At 37.5% G+C, this 21,112-nt stretch overlaps 2 protein-coding genes across 2 annotated transcripts; one reads left to right on the top strand and one right to left on the bottom strand.

Moving 5' to 3' along the window:
* The first annotated feature begins 6,635 nt into the window (after positions 1 to 6,635).
* Positions 6,636 to 10,624, top strand: LOC136263826 (probable outer membrane protein pmp20). The gene is made up of 2 exons (XM_066058449.1): positions 6,636 to 10,493; positions 10,562 to 10,624. The coding sequence occupies exons 1-2, from the start codon at positions 6,636 to 6,638 to the stop codon at positions 10,622 to 10,624; spliced, it is 3,921 nt and encodes a 1,306-aa protein (XP_065914521.1).
* Positions 10,625 to 14,322: 3,698 nt separating this feature from the next.
* On the bottom strand, positions 14,323 to 19,023 carry LOC136263825 (uncharacterized). Its single transcript, XM_066058448.1, has one exon. It carries the CDS (start codon positions 19,021 to 19,023, stop codon positions 14,323 to 14,325), a length of 4,701 nt encoding a protein of 1,566 aa, XP_065914520.1.
* Positions 19,024 to 21,112: the final 2,089 nt, after the last annotated feature.

Raw genomic sequence — 21,112 nt, 5'->3', positions numbered from 1 at the left:
ACTATTGAGTATCTAATACCCCATACAGTAGTGCTGTATAAGCACTTCAAATAACTTTGTGGTGTCTAAACATACTTCTCAAGGAAAGTTTGATACAAAAACTTTAGTTTCATTCCATGAAGAGGATGAGCAGCATATAATAAAAATTAAAAGTCACTTGGAACCCCCCAAAAAGGCAGACCTGAGATAGGTATTGTGGCTGTTCAATGTATCATTTATCCTTTGCTAATGTGGTTATTGGACAGGCAAATTAAACTTTATTGCTCCAGTACTGATACAGTTTACTGTGGGATTTCCATGCCCAATTATCACAATACTATCAAGATTCTTTACAATCACTTTAGAGTTCAACACAACAGTGGATTCAGTGATTTTGATCATGTAATATTGTTTGTAAGACTACAGATTGCAATATTACATAAATGAGTGGAAAAGATGATCTCCAATTATACAGCAACTGATCGTGATCATGCATAGCCACTCTATTCCTAAGCTAGAAACAATTTTTAGGGTGAATTTCATCAGTAGTTTCCTCAGCATTCATGAAGACCACAGAAAACAGAAAAATAACTTGACTGCAATCCTTACCAGCAATGAGTCATACCTAACAATGGAATACCACCAACCGTACATACAGTGGTTTTTATAAATTTAGTAATGTCTGTAACTTACTAGTAGTGTTGTTTTAGTTAAGTACTTTTAGTAAGACAAAATTATGTTTTAGTTACTAAAACTATAACTAAGAGTAAATCCATATTATAACTAAAAAACAACAGAATAACTAAATCTATATAAAGCTAAAAAGACTTGAGAAAGATAACTAAAACTAGAACTAGAACCAAAAGATTTTCTTATGTACAACTAAAACTACATATAACTAGATTTTCATGTTCTAAACTAAAACGACACAGACAATATAACCATAACTAAATCAATAACTAAAATGAATTAAGAAAGATTATTATAACTTATAATTAAACTAAGTTAACATTATTGATGAAACTGGCCATGACTAAAGTCCTTACTTAAAACCAGTGGCGGAAGAAGTAGTTGATATGAGGGGGGGTTGACTGGAGCGTAGAGTTTCTGGCAGCAGGGGGTCTGGCCTGTGCCCCCCAGAAGCTGTGGCCATTTTAGCTTTCACAATGTCTGAAAGTTCACTAAAATTAATGTATAGCAATTTTATAGGTACAATTTAACATTTTAACTAAAATGCCAACTTTTAGTCAAAACTATTTATTTTAACAGGCTACTTGCCAGTTAAACTGTTTTGGCAAAGCTTTTAGCTGTTGACTACAGGGCTAATGAACATAATAGCATTTATAAGCAGTACAAAACAGCCCACAGCCACCTGGAAACTCTTGCTACAGTACCAACTCGTAAAGTAAGAGGTACCTGGTTCGATTCCCGCTGTAAGCAACTTTTTTCGGTGTTTTTTTAAAGCTACTTTTAGATATGAAGGCCTTGACATGGTTTTCAGCTCCACTCCAAGAAGAATAATTTCGGCGCGATGTCATTCTAAAGGGGGACCTCAGCCTCCCCATCCACTTCCGCCACCTATGCAACCTAGCCTAAGAAATTTGAGTCTTAATGAGTACAATTAAGGAACACTACACAATACAAACATTATCTGTCATTGTGCTATAAACACTGTCCATTTGGAAGCCAGATTCTGCTTCCACCTAAAAGGATTTGAACAACTCCCTGTCCACTACAAACTTCTTGCCAATCCTGTTCACCCACATTAGCACAATCATGAATACATCATGGTACAAATCCTATGAGCAGCAATCCTACCCAACTAGGTAGCCCTGTACGTTTGTCTGTATCTTGTCAAATACAACATCTCTTCAAGAGATCATTTTGTGACCACCTCTTTAAATATACCACTTCATTAGAGAGGACACCTTTTAATTGGTAGGTCCCAAACACAGCTAAGCATACATCACAACAACATCCTCATTTAGTGATGGTGTCTAGTAGATCCCAAGCATAGTTAAGGTGTAGGTCCCAAATATAGGTTAATTAGGTGTACTTCATGACCTCATTAATAAAACTATTGAAAAAACTTCACTATTGACGTAAAAAAGTTGGTATTTTAAGTAGCCTTGGTAATGAGGATTCATTGCACTCTATTAATTTTTATACATGATGTAGCTACATACTTGTCATCATAACTTAATATACTTTTAGCTGCATGTGATGGTATTTCTTTAATTATTTATGATAGTATATATATACTATATATACTGCATGATCACAAAGAATTGGGCTTTTCTGATCAAAAATATTAGGGATAAAAGTCCATTAATATATATATATATATATATATATATATATATATATATGCAGGCATAGGCAACCTATCTTTCACTACTTTTACTTGTGTCACCACTGTTACTACTTTTTCTCTTGATCCCAAATCAACATGCAGATATGTTGATGGTGTACAATATTTTACATGGCAATGTCAGCTTACAGTCTGAAATGTTTTTTCACCAACAATTGTCTAGCGTAACAAGAGGCACAGTCTCAAATTGTTCAAGCCACATGTACAAAGATCTGTTCGAAGTAATTTCTTCTCTATAAGATCAATAAATGCTTGGAATAGTCTACCTAATGAAGTAGTGTCAACTAACTCTGTAAATAGTATTAAGATTTTATTTGATAATTATTATATCTAATGTTCATTTTGTTTTTGGCTTATGCCTTGTTTTTTTCCTGTAATCATATCATATCATATCATATCATAAAATTCCTCTACCTGTTTATTAAGGCTTTACAGCACAAGTGATGAAGGTCTGTAAGATACTTGGTCCTGCAGCATGTTTAAAGCTGTTATATATAATAATAAATAAGTGTGTTTGAAAAGTTGGAGAGAGGAGAAAAAATTCATGACTAAACCTCAAACCTGCAGCCATCCAATTTACACTCAAGCACTTCCAGGAGTGTGCCAGGCAGAGTCAGGATGTTTTCTCTGTGTGTTATTTGTATCCATAGGAACTCTAGAGAGTGGCTTATTATCTCAAAGTACCCAAATATTGAAATACAAATCACCTCATCTAGGCTTCAACAACACAAAATACATATCATTTGCTACTGGAAACACTTGATATACCACCCATCATAAATTGAATCAAACCAGGTCCTCAGACAACACCACTAAAAATTTCAATTTTAACAGACTGCCTAGAATTTTAAATCACCTCTCTGTCATTGATTTGGATCTTAATGTTCTTATCATCAAACAAAATCTACGTACTTATCTTTGGAATCACTTTCTACTCAGAAATCAAATGTACTTACTCCTTATTGTGTCCCTGTGTTAATTGCAGCAAGCACCTGAGAGATTCAAACTTTGACTTTCTTTAACACACTGTAGCTATGATCAATCACTTGTAATTCTCACTTGTACTTAGTAGGGTATAGCTAATTAAGTAATTACTTAATAAGTGTAACTTCTGGCCACTGGTACAGGACACCAGTGGACCATCAGTGCTGCTCCAGCAGCACTGTAAAGTTTTTAAATAAAATACAATAAATAAATTGATATTACTTTATTAATTAAGGCTTTACAGCACAAATACTAAAAGTATGTTATGGGCAGTTCATAATCAGGACACCACAACATGGTATGTAGTTTAGGCAGAATATTATTATCATTGAGGACAGTCATGATCATATGGTTTCTATTGCATCAACATTTAATAACATGCTTGAATTTGCTGATGAGTGTGATAAAACAATTGAACCTTATAGGCACGTACATCAAAATTATCAACTTATTTTTGAGAACACACTTGTAGGAAGCAGTGAGGTTGCAGACATCAACAGTATACACCCTAAGCTAAGCCCAAAGAATTATAGGTCTGGACATGATGCCAATCCTTAGCAGGTATTGCTTATGACTACACATTGTACATGATTTTAACCTCAGGTTGTGGTTCCTGAGTAAAGCAAAGGTGCCCACCCTATAGAGCTTAAAGGTTATTAAGTTATGCAGACCTCAGGTGTCACCTTATATGTATAACATTTTTAGACTTCAACTCAAATATTGTAACTTTGCAGCTGAAATTAACAATGAAGCAAGTCACAATGTACATGTAATACAACTGTGTAGAAGCACTTGTTTGCTCCACCCGTAAACAGTTGCTAAGGTAGACACCAACTGCATTGTTTTGTATGTATATGGCCACAGAGTGTGCCAGGACTATGCGTTCATACTTAAAATTTTAAAATTTTAAAAAGGCTATTATAGTTAATAACATAACTCTAATTAGAGTTGATGGAGTGGAACAATGGGCATTGAATACAGTGTGATCTGGGAGGTGTGGCTACTGGCAGTTGTTGTACATACTAGAAGTATTAGTTGTGTTAATAATAAAATTACTAGAATTGTGTTGCACTGAATTTTTGATGAAATCACTCTAGTGGCTATACCAGTATAAATAAATTACACGTATACTAGAACTAGTACTAGAACTAAAGGCAGTTTTAGTGCAGCCCTCTCTTTTTAGTGCTAGAAACTATTCCATTACAGATCATTTCAAAAATTAGAACTATAATAGTAAAGTGTTGTTTTAAAATTTTAGGATCAGAACTAGCTTGTATTTATAGTGTTGTATTAGAACTAAACTAAACTTTTAGCAGTAGCCTGAGTACTAACATCCAGTATTATCTACATACCAGGAAACCTAGTAGATGACAATTTACATCAATTACGTAGACTAATATACACTATGAGTTCATTTTAAAAAGATGTGAATTCATTTTTATTACATGTTGTAAGTTTTCTAACTGTATTAGTATAGATCATTATTTTGTTGTGTCAGTAATACTTTTCTTCTGGTAGAGAGGTGACAAGGGGAAACATACTCATTGACTATTAAAAAATAAAGAGATCTTCTTATCTAGGAACAATCATTTTGGTAGCACCTATAGGTATACAATAGCACACAAGAATTTATCTTTGATTGTATTTACTTAAAGTGGTATAGGATGATGATACTAATGGACTCAATACAAGTGACTGTATTAAGTAAAAGCAATTGAATGAATACAACAAATTTAAAGTATATTCTCCGCACCAGTATTACAACTAACATTCGATTTAACTAAAACATTTTCAGTCATGATACTAGAACCAATACAAACTATAGTGTTGTTTCTAACAACAAATACTTGGTATACGTAGAACTAATACCAACTAAATAGTTGAATATATAATATTTCTGGGCATCTGGATTCAGTGGAATGGAATGGTGGACTGGAATAGAATAGTGGAATGGAACGGTAATTGGATAATTTCATCCAGTGCTCACCTTTTTATGGGACCACCTTCTAACAAAGACTACCTCTTATAAAGACCTTTTTACTTTAAAGTTTAAATTGCAGTGCATCCCATATAGGATGGTCTTTAACATGCCCAGAAAAGTCAGAGTGGTATATGATTTGTAATACAACAATACCACATGCAAAAAATCTTGGCTGTACAAAAATGATATGTCCATGAAACTAAAAGTAACTGATAACTAAATGAGCTAATATCTGGAAATGAATGTTACAATACCGGCAAATAACTATAATTTATAAAAATTTGGTCATTTATCATTGACTTGTGTGCAGTCTTGCTGCATTCCTAATTAATTCCCTGAAACTCTAATTCACCTTTTTCTCCTCTACACTGACTATTGGAAAAGGTACAAATTTGCTAGCCAATTAAACTTACAGTGAATTAATCAGGAATCAATGATAAATGATCAATGTTATATATGTAGATTATTGTAAATTATGGTTAGTTTCCAGTAATATTTAACATACATTTCCTGGCCTCAACAGATATTAGCTCCTAGTTTTAGTTGCCAGTTACTTTTAGTCTTGTGGACACATCTTTTTTGTACAGCCAAGCTGTTTTTGTATTGGTATATTATTGTATTATAAATCAGATATCACTCTGGCTTTTCTAGGCATAACATGTGGGCGCACAATTCATTGATAAGACTGTCCTATAGAGATACACTCTAAACAACAATTTAGACATTAAAATAAAACGGTCTTTATAAAGAGGTGGTCTTTGTTAGAAGGTATCATATAAAGAGGTGACCACTAAGTGAAATTACCTAATACTGTTCCATTCCAGTCCACCATTCCAGTCCACTGAATCCAGACGCCCAATATTTCTGTCAACTGAAGTAAAACTAGAACCATACTAAAACAATGTATTATCGATCTGTACTATAGAAAATGCTAATTTATACACACAAAACTGATCCATACTTGTTTTAGTAGCACTTTAGCTGTTTTATTAAAGGAAGGTTTTTTTGGGTGATACACTTTAATTATGTAGCTGAATACCAAGAAAGAGATTCAATGCACTGCAGTACTAGCTATGCATGTAGGGTAAGACATAATGACCCAATATGTACATGTACTGTTTGATTCAATAGAGCAGCTGCAATGTTGAAGGGCATCAATCAAGTTTTATTACAATGAAACAAAGGGCTTGTGCATGGTTTTAATGCAATCATGCATATGGATTCTCTATAGTTTCTGGTATTATAAAAGCTGCAAAATAAATTCAAGTATTACATATCTTCAAGTTTAAATTTACTGTTGCTGTGATAGTCATTGCTGTTATGCAGACAGCCAGGATTGTCAGTATTTTTCTGCTTTGTGTAGTCTTCATAAAGGCTGAAGAAACTATAAACAAAACCTACTCTCAAGAAATTGCCTCAGGTTCAGGGACAGAGTATGATCAGGTAGGGACAGAGTATGATCAGGTAGCATCTTGCTGTGTAATTGGAGAGGTCCCTTTTCACTCAATTGATAGTGCAATCCGTAATCTTACAAATAATATCACAATCAAAATTACAGAATCTGATGTTGTGTTACATACTAAAGTGATTGTAGAAAATCTTGACAATATTGCAATAATTGGACATGGAAATTCCACTGTGAACTGTATTGGTATTGGAGCAATAAACTTCATCTCCTGCAACAATGTTACTATTACAGGTGTTGACTGGGAGAGGTGTGGGTCTAGCAATGAGCCATCATATCCAGGAATCAGCTTTTACAAATCATCCAACATTATCATTCAAAGTTGCTCCTTTAATTCCTCAACAGGACAAGCTGTAGTATTCTCAGAAGTTTCAGGAAATATACACATCACCAATTCTGTGTTCACACATAATAAACAACATGGAGGTCATGGTGCAGCAGTGCAGTATTCACCTATGATTGCAGGTTATACCCAAACAAAGTTGGTGATTGACAGCTGTAATTTCTCTTACAATGGAGCCTCCAAAAGTGTCATCTTTATTGGCGATTCAGGAAATAGAGAGCTGCAGTATTCATGCTTGCAAAATTCACGGTTTATTGGCAATGAAGCAGTACCTGTTTATTTGTCACATCATAAACTACACATTAAAGGTGATGTGCTTTTCAAGCAAAATACTGTGATTGCTGGTGGTGGAATTTTTAGCAGTAGCTCAATTATTGAATTCAAGGACAAATCTAATGTCATCTTTTGCAATAATCTAGCAAACAAATGTGGCGGAGCTATCTCTCTTAATGATTCCAGAATATATTTTGGAGAAACTTCACTTATAAGGTTTGCAAACAATGTGGCCACTTCACACGGTGGTGCACTGTCGTCTTCAAATAATTCTTTTGTATTATTTGGTGGAAGTACAATGGTGACACTTCAAAGCAACCTGGCTGGTACAAGTGGTGGAGCTCTGTATTATAAAAATTCCAATGTTTTATTTGCTGAAAACTCAACTGTGACGTTCAATAATAACAGTGCTACATTTGGAGGAGCGATACACTCTACAGATTTTCCAGAAGTATTATTTGATGAAAACACTTTAGCAACATTCACAGGTAATGACACTAGTGACAGTGAAGGGGCTGTTGAGTCTAATAAGAACAGTACCATCACATTTGATAAAACCTCAAAAGTGACATTTAGTGACAATAAAGCTAAATATGGAGGAGCCATGTACTCCAGACATTATTCAAAAATATTGTTTGGTGGAAACACATCAATAATGTTTGGTAACAATGTAGCAAGATATGGAGGAGCACTGTATTCTAGAGGTCATTCAGAAATTTCATGTGATGGAAGCGCAATAGTGATATACAACGGTAATAGTGCTAGTGAAAACGGAGGAGCTGTTTATTCATATGTGAACTGTAACATGATATTTGATAGGAACTCAAACGTGAAATTTAGGGAGAATAAAGCTAAATATGGAGGAGCGATGTACTGTAGAACTCATTCAAAAGTACTATTCCATGGAAACACATCAGTGGTATATAAAGAAAATGATGGTAGCAAGAGTGGAGGAGCTGTTTACTTGTATGGTGATTGCAACATCATTTTTGATGGAAGCTCAATGGTGATCTTCACTAACAACACTGCTGCATTTGGTGGAGCAATGTACTCTGGAAGTTATTCAGAAGTGACATTTTATGGAAACACAACAGTGGCATATAACGGTAACAATGCTAGTGAAAATGGAGGAGCTGTTAATTCTTATAAGAATGGCAATGTCACACTTGACGGAAACTCTAAAGTGACATTTGGTAGCAATAAAGCTAAATATGGTGGAGCAGTGTTCTCCAGACTATATTCAGAAGTAAGGTTTAGCAGAATTTCAAAAGTGACATTTAGTGACAATGGTGCTAAGCATGGAGCTGCTGTGTACTCTTACAGTCATTGTCAACTATCATTTCATGGAAACACATCAGTAATGTATAATAGAAATTATGCCAGTGAAAATGGAGGAGCTGTTAGTTCCTTTGTGAACTGCAACATCACATTTAATGGAAACTCCAAAGTGACATTTAGTGACAACAGAGCTAATAATGGAGGGGCAGTATACTCCAGAGATTATTCACAAATATCATTTAATGAAAACACAAGCGTTACGTATAAAATAAATGAAGCTATTGTACGTGGAGGTGCTGTTTATTCCCATGAGAAGTGTAGCATTTTGTTTCATGATAACTCAACAGTGACATTCATTAATAATAGTGCAACAAATGGATCAGCTCTGTACTCAGAAACCTACTCTGATGTATCATTTGATGGAACCTCAAAAGTGACATTTCATGAGAATAAAGCTGTGTTTGGTGGAGCGATGTTCTGTGGCAGTTATTCAGAAGTGTCTTTTGATGGAAACACTGTTGAAGATGATAGAGCCAGTGCACATGGAGGAGCTCATCACACCCGTAATGTGACATCTGCTGGACATTCATCGGTGAAATTTGTTAACAATGAAGCAAAAACAGGTGGTGCTATGTATTGCAAAGAGTATTCGCTTCTTTTATTTGAAGACAATGCTAAAGTGGAGTTTATAAGTAATATAGCTGAAGACGGTGGAGCTGTAAGTCTTCAACAATCCAGCATAAACTTTGCAACAGGCTCATCTGCAACGTTTGACCATAATTCAGCTAGAAGAAGTGGTGGAGCAATACACCTTGTTGATAATTTTATCATGATGTTTGAAAGCAAATCTTTTGTTATATTTAATCAGAACACTGCTACTCTTCATGGTGGAGCCATTTTTGGTGAACTGAAACAAACTAACAAAAGCAAAATCTTATCCAATACCACAAGTGTTGAGTTTAGCAGCAATACTGCTCTTGTGGGTGATGATGTGTATGTGCACATACAAGCATCATGTGATGAAATGTGTCTAAACAACAGCATAGTGGGTTTGAATGTGACCCACAATAATCCTCCTCGTCATCTAGCTCTGTATAACCCAGCTACCTGTATCACTACTACTAATACAACAAATAATTGTAATACTTACTTTGTGGATAATATAATGCTTGGTCAAAATATTAAAATAAATGCCTGTGTATTAAGCTTTCATGACCAACCTGCTAGGGGAGTGGACTTTGTGGTAAGTGGTGAAAATCATAATCATAATCTTGGTGGGACACAATTTGTGCCAATAGCTTGTAATCTATTTGAAGGGGTCAGTGTAACAGGCAAGGAGACTTCTGACATTACCAATTTCACTATGATGATTACATCATATACAAACAGTGATTTAGAAATTTCTGTCCAGCTGATAGCAGAACTATCTCCCTGTCACCCTGGTTACCACTATGATAATACTACTCAAAAGTGTGTATGCCACGATGACAGTGATATCGTGTCTTGTTCTGGTAGCACATCAACTATCAAAAGAGGTTACTGGTTTGGTGTAGTTGATGGCAAATCAACAGTGACAGTTTGTCCTAAAAATTATTGCAATTTTACTTGTTGTGAAACAACTAATGGATTTTATCAGCTCTCACCAGTGAGAATGAATCAGTGTAGTTCACACCGATCTGGTACTGCTTGTGGTAGTTGTGAAGAAGGATATACTCTCTCATTTGATTCTGTAGAATGTGTCAGCTTTGGAAAGTGTACAAATGGACAGACAGTACTGGTTATCATATTGTCAGTGATATACTGGATAGTTCTGGTCATGGTAGTGTTTATTATGACATACTATCATGTTGAGATTGGTTACTTGTATGTTATTACATACTATTACAGTATGTTGGAAATTTTACTGGGTCAACATTTGTATGCATCACAAACACTGTATACTGCTGTTAGCATTATGTCTAGCATTGTTAAAGTGTCTCCACAATTTCTAGGACAGTTCTGCTTGGTAAAATCTATGATTGGAATTGACCAAGAGTTCATTCATTATGTACATCCACTAGCTGTTACCATCATTGTAGGAATAATCTGCCTGTCAGCAAGAATGTCTTACAAGTTGTCAGCATTTCTAAGTAGAGGAATTATTCGTGTAATATGTTTCCTTCTGCTGTTATCGTACACTTCTGTGACCACAACTTCATTACTGCTATTGAGATCACTGACATTTCATAATATTGCTAAAGTTTACACTTACTTGTCACCTGACATAGAGTATTTTCATGGCCGTCATCTACCATATGTTATTGTAGCAGCGTTATTTACACTAATGATTGTCATTGGTCTACCACTTCTACTTCTACTCGAACCATTTCTTAATCACAAGATCAATTTCGCTAGGTTCAAACCATTGCTTGACCAGTTTCAAGGATGTTACAGAGACAAGTATCGGAGCTTTGCAACTTATTACATGATTTGTCGACTGGTGATAGTTTCAATATTGATAATTAATTCATCCAATGACAACACTTCACAAGTTTTATTACTCACAGCAAACATACTAGTAGCCTTGATACATCTGATAGTCAAACCATACAAGGCTAAAATTCTTAATATCTTTGATGGAGTTGTTTTACAAATAATCGTGTTCATTTCAGTAATATCAATGTATGACAGTTTTGGTTCAGGAGTGTTGTCGGCAATTACCATTCTTTTTGTGATGTTACCATTAATAGCATTTGCTACAATGGAACTGATCATATATAAAGAGAACATTAAGAAAATTGTCACATATTGCAAACCCAAACCTAATACAGCTAAAGACAACAATATAGTTCCACTGAGTAGTGATATTGGTATCATTATAGATGATGCTATGAGAAGAAATGCCACCATAGTTGACATGTAAGTACACTAGCTTTATGTCAATTATATGCATGCGTGTGCACATGTGTGTGTGCATGTGTATGTGCGTGTGTGTGTGCATATCAACTTCCACACATATTATAATAATTAATGTTATATGATTTTTTAACTAAGTGGAAATCCTGCTACCAATGCAGTAGCCTTTGACTATTAAAAATATACATAGTAACTTTCCTTTACAATTGATAATCCTAATCAAATTTCCACCAATCATACTGGTATACCATATAGGCATAAATATACTGAATCGGTGTGATTTTTTTTTAATTATTGGACCTTGATAAAAATCCTTGGAATTAAATTAATTGTGAATGAGTAATGGATATCTTTTCCAGAATTACGTACCATGCCAAATTAAAGCTTATAGGACTAATTGAGATGCTCAATGACACTAATACTGGTGATGGCATAGCACATTAAATGGTCTTTAGTATAAATGTAGTTTTATAATTGAAAGCAATTATTTAAAATAATAAGATCAACTCATTTCAGCAGCAGTTAATTATTTTGTAATCCCTACTACATTTGCTAGACACAGCATTAGAGTGTTGTTAATTTCGAGCATACAAAAGTAACCACAAATTAAATAGCTACATAATAGTGTTCTCTGTATGTTATATAATATTGCATTTATCTATATTTAGCCAAAGCTGTGATGATGATGCCACTCACTACCGTGATTCTTTTGTGGAAGTGATGAATGAAATTGAAGACTAATTTTCTACAGTAACTATTATTGACTATTTGTAGTGTATCCATATTGCACATTTTACATAACAAGCATCCTTATTACACCTTGTATAGCACAAAAATTCCTTCAAATTCGATAATATATTAAACTTGTATACAATGTAGCCATGTGCACATGCAGCAGAAACTCATATTATGTATTTATATGTTCTACTTGGCTAGTAATTTGGCCGGCTTTCTCAATATTCATGTAGAGGAAAAAGGTGACCAAATTTTTAGCCAATTAGAGTTCAAAGTAATCCACTATAGGAGAATGCATCAGGATGCATGAGTCAATGATAAGAACCAATGTTAATGATCTTTATAAATTGTTGTGAATTAGTTGTAATGACATTCATTCTTGGCCACACTAGATATCAGCTCTTTTAAGTGCTTACTTTTACTTTCTTGGATGTGCCCTTTTTTACTTAATTTCGATAATATGCACACATTATAATTTTATGACCTTTTAGCTGTATATGAGAGAAGATTGGAGAGGAAGCAAAGGAAAGGAAGTAGTACAGAGATGCAAACTTAATAAGTTTGAAGTTATGTTCATTGGTAGTCTTTGGATTTTGGGAATGGGCTAACTTAATTTTTTGAGCCAAGCAGAAACTGTTCGTAATTACTAATTTCACAAACCATTCAGTGTAGCTGCATTCCATTCTTAATTGTACTTACAACTATTAATGTGCTGTCCAGAAAGGTGAGTACATACACTAATGTATGGGTTAATTAGATATTGTTTGTATGAGGAGTGATTGTTTTATTAGAGTAGTTTATAATGTTATCGAATTATTCTATACTAGCATTGTTACCTGCCCTACGTGCAGGTATGGGTTATGTATGATTTGACTGTAATATTTAAAACCAGCTCAGTTATTTCTATCCCATTGTGCAGACAAAACAAAGAAAAATGGCTGTTTAATGGCTGGGAATGATAGGGCTTGAGCAGCAATATAAATGCAATTTACAGCATATTTCTGAGGTGTGAATAAACACAATGTATTTGCTGACAGCTCAGAAATGTGCAATTATGGGCATTTTGTAGGGTACAAACAACTAAGGTCACATGGCACATAGTTTTTGTGTTAGAAGACCCACCAAGAGTAGTGTTATTGATACCTTGGCCTTGGCTGTACCGTAGCTTATTACAGACAGGGTTATAATGCCAGAAAAATTTTTGAGGTGGGTATCATATTCACGTGACATTCAAATGATCTAATCACGTGCTAGTAATTGTCCTCCAGCAGCAAGTATGACCTCAAATGCGCTTGCATGGGTTCAAACACAGTGTAACCTCAGTCAAAGTTGTCTTCAATCTCCCATCAAAGGTGGTAAATAGCTGATTATCATCACATCCTTTAATAATACTACCAACTCCATTATCCATGTCAAGCAACAATAAATCATACTATTACCCTTATCACCCACATGCAACATTAACACTGGATTGTGCACCACGAAGTGTGGGCTACTGTCATTGAACTTTAACAACACTTACAACTACATACACCAACTACTACCTAGGTAACTACAAACTGGAGTGGGGGCTTAGCAGCAACTAATAATAAAGAAAAATAATAAATTTGGAACTGTCCAGCCCTAGACAGCCTCAGGAAAAAACCTGGTAGGCCTATTATTGTTTTTTTTTGCCTACCAGGAAAAACCCAAAAATACTCCACTCGTGTGTGTATGCACAAAACTAAGTTGTCCAAAAAACTCCAGTTGGCACAACATTAACTACTGATGAATCCACCTACAGAGATAGTTAGGAAATCATGCTAATTAAAACATTACACTGGGAGGGTGGGCGGATACTCCACTTGTCTGAACACCTGTAGAATATAATAAACCCACTGCCATGCGAGTCACAACTGACAGAAAACACAATTACATCACAGCCGATACATTCCTTACCATGATACATTCCTTACCACATCCACATGAGCTGACCCACAATACTACCAGCACCAGCACCAGCAGATGGGTGTAACTACTTAAACAAAAACTTCAGTATAAACTACATTACGTGTTTTGCGATCCTCCCTAACTAATAGTGTCAAACAATCTGGGGAGCCTACTCTAGACAGTGCTACATAAAGCATTCCATGTGTGAAGCTCTCGTCAGTCATATCTACTCCTACAGCTTTAAAAGTTTGGCCCTGGCTTTTGTTGACCGTCATTGCAAAGCAAAGAGAAATAGGAAACTGCACACGTCTAAATTCAAAAGGCAATGTAGAGTTGCTAGGAATAAGTGGAATGCGAGGGATGATGATTTCATGGCCTGCATGCTTACCGTGGGAAATTTTGGCTTCTATACTGTTGGCAGAAAGTTTAGTGATCACGCACCTAGTACCATTGGTGACTTGTGGGGGGTCCAAGGAACGTAAAATTATAATTGGTGCACCAACTTTCAATGAAAGTAAGTGTGGAGGTAATCCTGAGACTTCTAAAGAATTTAAAAACTCTGTTGGAAACTCAACTGCCTGGGATTCATCTGGCACAGAGTCCAAGGACTTGTACTGGATGCACTCACCAGGCAATTTCTCCACCAGAGTTGTGTTGATGGTGCGGGTAGTTTTATTAAGAGGAGCCAAAATGCAACGCTCCGATAACCAAGCGATGTTTGTGAAGTTGGAGAGCAAGCCAGGATAAACTCTGGACACCAACTCATCAATGTCGTGTACAAAGGTACCCATGGTCTCAGGTAGCTGGACAACATCAAGAGTGTCATCCTCAGTAGGGAACTTGCCATCTCCAATGGCTAACAACTGGTCAGCAAATTGTCCAGCTGCTTGGTCCCCATAAAGGTACACTCTCATGTTAGTGTGTAGATGTTTAACAACCACACTGTCCCACAGTTGTGACTTCTTCAGACAGGCATCCACTATGTTACCTCTGGTGCCACGTTGAATAACTGGGAGGATTTGTCTGAAGTCACCACACAACAACATACAGATTCCTCCCATTGGTTGGCTGTTACCTGTCAGATCCCTAAGAGTGCGGTCCATAGCCTCAAATGCACGTCTGTTAGTCATTGGAGCCTCATCTACAACAATGGCTTTGGCTTCCTGGATGACTTTGCAGAGTGCAGTTCCTCTCTTAATGCTACACATCGGGATATCCATTGCATTCAAGTCAAGTGGAATTTTGAAGGTACTATGTAAGGTGCGACCTCCAGTTAACAGTGTGGCAGCTATTCCGCTAGATGCAGTGGCTAATGCTATTTTACCTTCAGATCTAAGTTTGGCAAGAATAAGGTTGATTAAGAAAGTCTTACCTGTTCCACCTGGAGCATCCAAGAAAAGCATACCTCCCTCATTCCTATCCACCATGGAACAAAAACACTCATACACTTCACGCTGGTCTGCTGTAAGCAAAGCTGTATTATGATCTACGTATGCTTGCTGTTCCCCTTGGTCATAGTCTATTTCCCTGCGGTACACTCTTGCAAACCTATCATTGTCCACTCTTTGTGGCTGAGGTAGGCCATACTCAGACAGCTGCCTACTTCCCATGGAAATGACTTTCTCCTGCAAGTCATTGAGTGCCAAGTTGAAAATGTCATCATTAAACTCCAGGTGTTCATCTCTGTGTAGGGTACGTTGGTGATATAAGAAATCTTCTGCCATTGCTTCCTTGTGGTTGTCATATATCTCCAGTGGGTTGGATGGTTCACACCAGGCCAGTATCACTGCAAAGAGGGTGCGAAGACTTGCTGGTGAGTTGCTGACTGCCGCCTCCTCCATAGCCAAGTGATACTGATTGTCATCTTCAAGAAGATCCAACTTGAGGCATGCCTCACGGAAGGAACTACAGAGATCACCATCAACAGTCCTCAGATCAGCAAATGACTGTGGACCCTTAACATTATGCAACAACAAACGTAGATAAAAGCATTCTCCTTGACGTGGGCTGATGGTGTAGACCCTACCTAAGGCTTGAGCTTGCTTAACACCAGGATATCCAGCCACATGTGTTCCCTGTTTTCTCCTGTGCCAAGACTTGTTGTTCCATGTGTAGTACTCTGGAACATCAACATACAACAATGTCTTGGCAAAGTTGTCAACTTGACATAATGTGAAAAATTCAGTCAAAGTGGTCTTTGGAGGGTCTCCCGAAGTTTGGCCCCTCGCGGTGTCTTCAGTGAAGTAAACTCGCTGGCCATTTTCTAAATGAACAGCAAGTTGCTGTACAGTAGGGAACCTCTCATGGATGGGGAACTCCAGTATCCTCCAGGCAGCTTCGTGGCTGCTGATGTAGCGAGCATTCTGATACTCGGAGATCTCATCCACCTGATTTGAGCGCAGAGCAAATGTTGCCTGGTCACAACCTTTGTGTACATACTTGAGTACGTACTTGATGGAATTGATGGACATGCACAATTCAACATTGCAGTGGCAGTTTAAAGCTTGCAACAAAAACTTGTTGTACGGCACTACCCACCTGTTGTCAATGTCCTGAGTACAGCGACTGCCTCGTACATTCATGGTGATGGTACTTACCTGTCCACCATCTTCAGGATTTCTCCTCCTGTACATTGGGTAGCTATCAGTACCTTGTTGGGTCTCAGATATGAATGGTTTTGGGTATTTCTTACTACAGTGGCCATGTTCCATGCAAGGAGACGTAGGATTGATGCTACCACAGGGTCCATGCACCATGTTGGACATTACAATCTGGTGCAAGTCAGGGTCAATAGCCAGGTCAGGGATTTCAGCACATACGATGTCATCAATCTTATCAGGTGTTATCTTGTGTTCTGGAATTAACCACACCAAGAAATGAGCATGTGGTAGACCACGCTTTTGCCATTCTACTGAGTACAGCCAAGCCCGTGGTTTTCCAAAAATCATATCGGTTTTTAACATTTCTAACATTTTCTTAATCTTTAGTCTAAACACTCGAGCCACTAAGTCTGGACGATCCTTGGGCTCCTGACCTGGAAGCAAACTATTTTTAATTTCAGGCCAATTGGGATTACATGTCATGGTTATAAACAAATCAGGGTGACCATATTTCCTAACGTAAGTCATGGCATCTTGTTGGCGCTCATGCATGTAGCGTGGCCCACCTGTGAATGTCGATGGAAGGATAATCCTACGACCTACATTGCTAGGGTCCCCATCCCCATCTATGATTGCATCTCGTAGATCCTGATAACAGTCAGCACGGAGTGCCTTCTGCTCACGTCTCAGAAATTGTAACCGTTCAGTTTCAATTTTACAGTAGGCATCTACCAAGAACTGTTGGAATAGTCGCTTAGCCCTAAGCAACACAGATACATTTTGCCTTACCATGATGTGGTAGCGGTAATACACTAAAGCCGTTAATTTTTTGTTATTAGCTAGTTTTAGGTTAATGTGCCATCCATCAGTACCGTGAGAGAAAATCAGTGGGTACTGCAGTGGATCATAGCCCCTGTGCAGTTCTGAAATACTATGCAAGCCACCATCCCTGTAGTGCAACACCATGTCTCTATTGTTTGCATTTTCATTAGGCATCAACACACCTACCTCATCACACATGGGACTATTGTACCTCCTGGAGTGCTCACCTGTAGGTCTCTTTGTTTCATTGATAACAATTTTAATATTTATTGGCTCATCCTGCTGGTCAAATATTTCTTTAGCCACTTTAAAAAGCTGTACATAGTGGTTGTCATGATACAATAGGTGATTAATACCACTAACAATGTCTGGCCTTAACCCATCAACTATTTGACACCTAGTGGCCACTTGAGATTCCTGATTGTCAATGAAATAAATTTGACAAAATTTTGGGGACTCACCTGTTGAGGGAACCATGCTACCAATACGATGGTATAACTGACCCTGTATTTTAAAGGAGGGGTTGAAGCCAGGGAAAGCTATCTCATTACAACCAAAGCTGGTCATTTGGAATGCACAATTATATTTACGTATGTTGTTTAGAAAATGTTTACCATCACTATCTGTACCCTCATACAGGTGCAGTAAGAACGGCTGTGGTTGAGGGAATGGCTCTAGTTGGACATTACCTTTTGAACAACAAAGGGACTCGGTTTCCCCAGGAAACTTTAATGCATCACAATGTGAACATTCTATGCTAAGTGTGCCTACATCAGTTGTGCTAAAGAAATTGTGTGGCTGGTAATTAAGGCCTCTAAAGCTAGGGTGTGTGCTTGCATGTACCTGATGTCTTTCTGTGTTCTCCATCTGCTGCTCTTGTGCACGGTATAGTGGATCAGCTCTTGCCAGCTGGTGCTGTGGTTGGTCATGCTGTCGCTCCTCCCTCCTTGTAGTTGGCTCTAGGCGGGCATCTCTTCGAGCAGCTGCATCTCTTCGAGCAGCTGCATCTCTTTGCTGTTCTTCGCTTCTCGTTATCGGGTCTAGACGGGCTTCACTTCGAGCAGCTGTGTCTCGTTGCTGTTCTTCACTTCTCGTTACCGGATCTAGACGGGCTTCTCTTCGAGCAGCTGTGTCTCGTAGTTGTTCTTCATTTCTTGTTACCGGGTCTAGATGGGCTTCTCTTCGAGCAGCTGTGTCTCGTAGTTGTTCTTCATTTCTTGTTACCGGGTCTAGACGGGCTTCTCTTCGGGCAGCTGTGTCTCGTAGTTGTGCTTGCCATCGTTTATTCCTGTCTTGTCGTTGAATTCGTTTGCGTCTCTTTGCCTGAGACGCGCGGAGTGAAGAAGTTGATCGCTTGAGCTTTGGCATTGTACTGTACAACACTATTTGAAACGTATGTAAAGCACGTATTGATTTGCTACAACAACACTCGAGTTGCCAGATGATGGGCGTTTAATTTCGCTGAAGTCCCGCCTCGATACGTGCTTTGCATGCCAAGATATGATGAGCTAAAAGCCGTGTTTTAAAAAGGTGTTCACAAAAAGGTACTAAGTAGAAAGAAAAAAATCTGTCAACACGTGGATTTGAACCCACGACCTCTTGCACGCTAGTTAGGCGTTCTACCACCTGAACAGTATGTGCTGTGGTTTTCAAAGGAATGTTGCTCAAGTTTTCTCTACACCTTGGCCTTCTACGCGCTGTAGAGACCGAACGGAAGCACGCGTGAACTCGTGATAACAATCTTAGAGTAGGCGGATGATGAGCGCTTCATTATCAGCACAGACTATGTCGATTCGCGCCAAGTCTGGTGAGTAAGCAGCGTGACCGTCAGACAGACAGACAGACAGACAGACAGACATTTTCAGCTTTATATTTATATATATATATATAGATATATATAGATTATTATACCACAATTTGCTTTTTTTTCGTTGTAAAATACTTTTTGTATGCCTAACTTGTACGAAAATTTCTTACACAAAAATTGATCGAACTACTGTAATAGAGCAGTCATTGACGTAAATCATACAAAAATATTTTACACAAAAAATTTTACCACAAAATTTTTTGCACAAAAATAAAGCGAATTACGGTAGCAGTTGCACATGAAGATTTGAAGTGTTTAACTTGGGTGTTAAAGTTTACAGTAAGAACCATACACATTCTTTAATTTGGCAAAACAAAAGTAGCCATATAATTAGACTTTTACTTGGTAGTTGGTTGCTGGACCACTATAACGCCAACATCTTGCTTCTGGACTAGTATCTCCTGTGTATCCAGATCCATTTTTGATTTAATAATGATATGGTAACTGTTGGATTTTTTCGAAGAGGATTGGTTTATCAGGTTAAATCAGGTTAGTAACAGGTGTGAAATATTTGATTCTTGTTGTCACACTGTTAATCTACAAAGTGTTTTAATCATGTCAGGGAAATTATTAAGAACAGCCTGGCATATGTTCAATATGTATGCTGGTGTCACCTGAGAAAGTAATTAAGGGCTTGGTGAACATAACATTGTGCATTTGTAGAACATTATCGAGTCGACTTGAAGAAGCCTGTCAGATAACTCTTCACCTTTGAAGGAGTCTTTCAGACGCTGACCCCATGATGTATAAGTTTGATTCTTCATCCAGACATTTTTCCAATTAGCTGCACAAGTTTGTGTGTAGCAGGAGTTTGATATTCAAGCTTTCTGGACTGCATTACCACAGACCCCTGCAATTGGTAACAATGTGGTGCTGTTGGAAATCCTCTGTAGCCATATGCATGGTATACCTGCTTGGGATGCCAGCATCTCCCACCATCCACCACATACAGAGCTGGAGACCACCTCATAGAGGTTGGGGACCATCACAACAGCCACCACAACATGGTCTGGGATGGCAGCTATATCCATTATTGCACCGAAGTCAGAAAAGACCACCACCACCCCATCTTTATAACTAATTTATCCATCTATTTCACTTAGGCTTTGTTCTTCAATAACAACTATTAACCAAATTTACTGTATGTAGTTCTATGTAGAGTAGATATATCCCTTTATTTTTATTCACTGAATATATACGTATATATGACAATTTGTTTGATAGGCAACCTGGTTAATGTGTACCTTGTATACACGCTTACTAGTTATACCATGGCTGTGAGGGATTTTGCTGATATGTACACCCAAAGCATGAGGGCCGCAGGCTAAGGGTGCATCAGCAAAACCCGATACAGTTGTGGTAATTAAGCCTATAACTGATATCACTCTAGGCACACTCACCTGATAGGTGAAAGAACTACAGAGCACTCACCTTGTTCCTTTCACCTATTTAAATCTAGTTGTCCTCTGTGTTGTTTTGTGATCTGCTCAATGGCTGACATGTGGTAGATAGAAATGCGCATCCACACATTCCCCAAGTGATTATTTTATTCAGGCCGCCCATAGAAATTAAGGGGCCCGGGGCAAAGAG

Source organism: Dysidea avara, chromosome 8 (assembly GCF_963678975.1).
Source record: "Dysidea avara chromosome 8, odDysAvar1.4, whole genome shotgun sequence".
NCBI lineage: Eukaryota > Metazoa > Porifera > Demospongiae > Dictyoceratida > Dysideidae > Dysidea > Dysidea avara.
The sequence above is the reverse complement of the archived record's forward strand: the minus strand, read 5'-3'. Positions and strand labels throughout refer to the sequence as shown.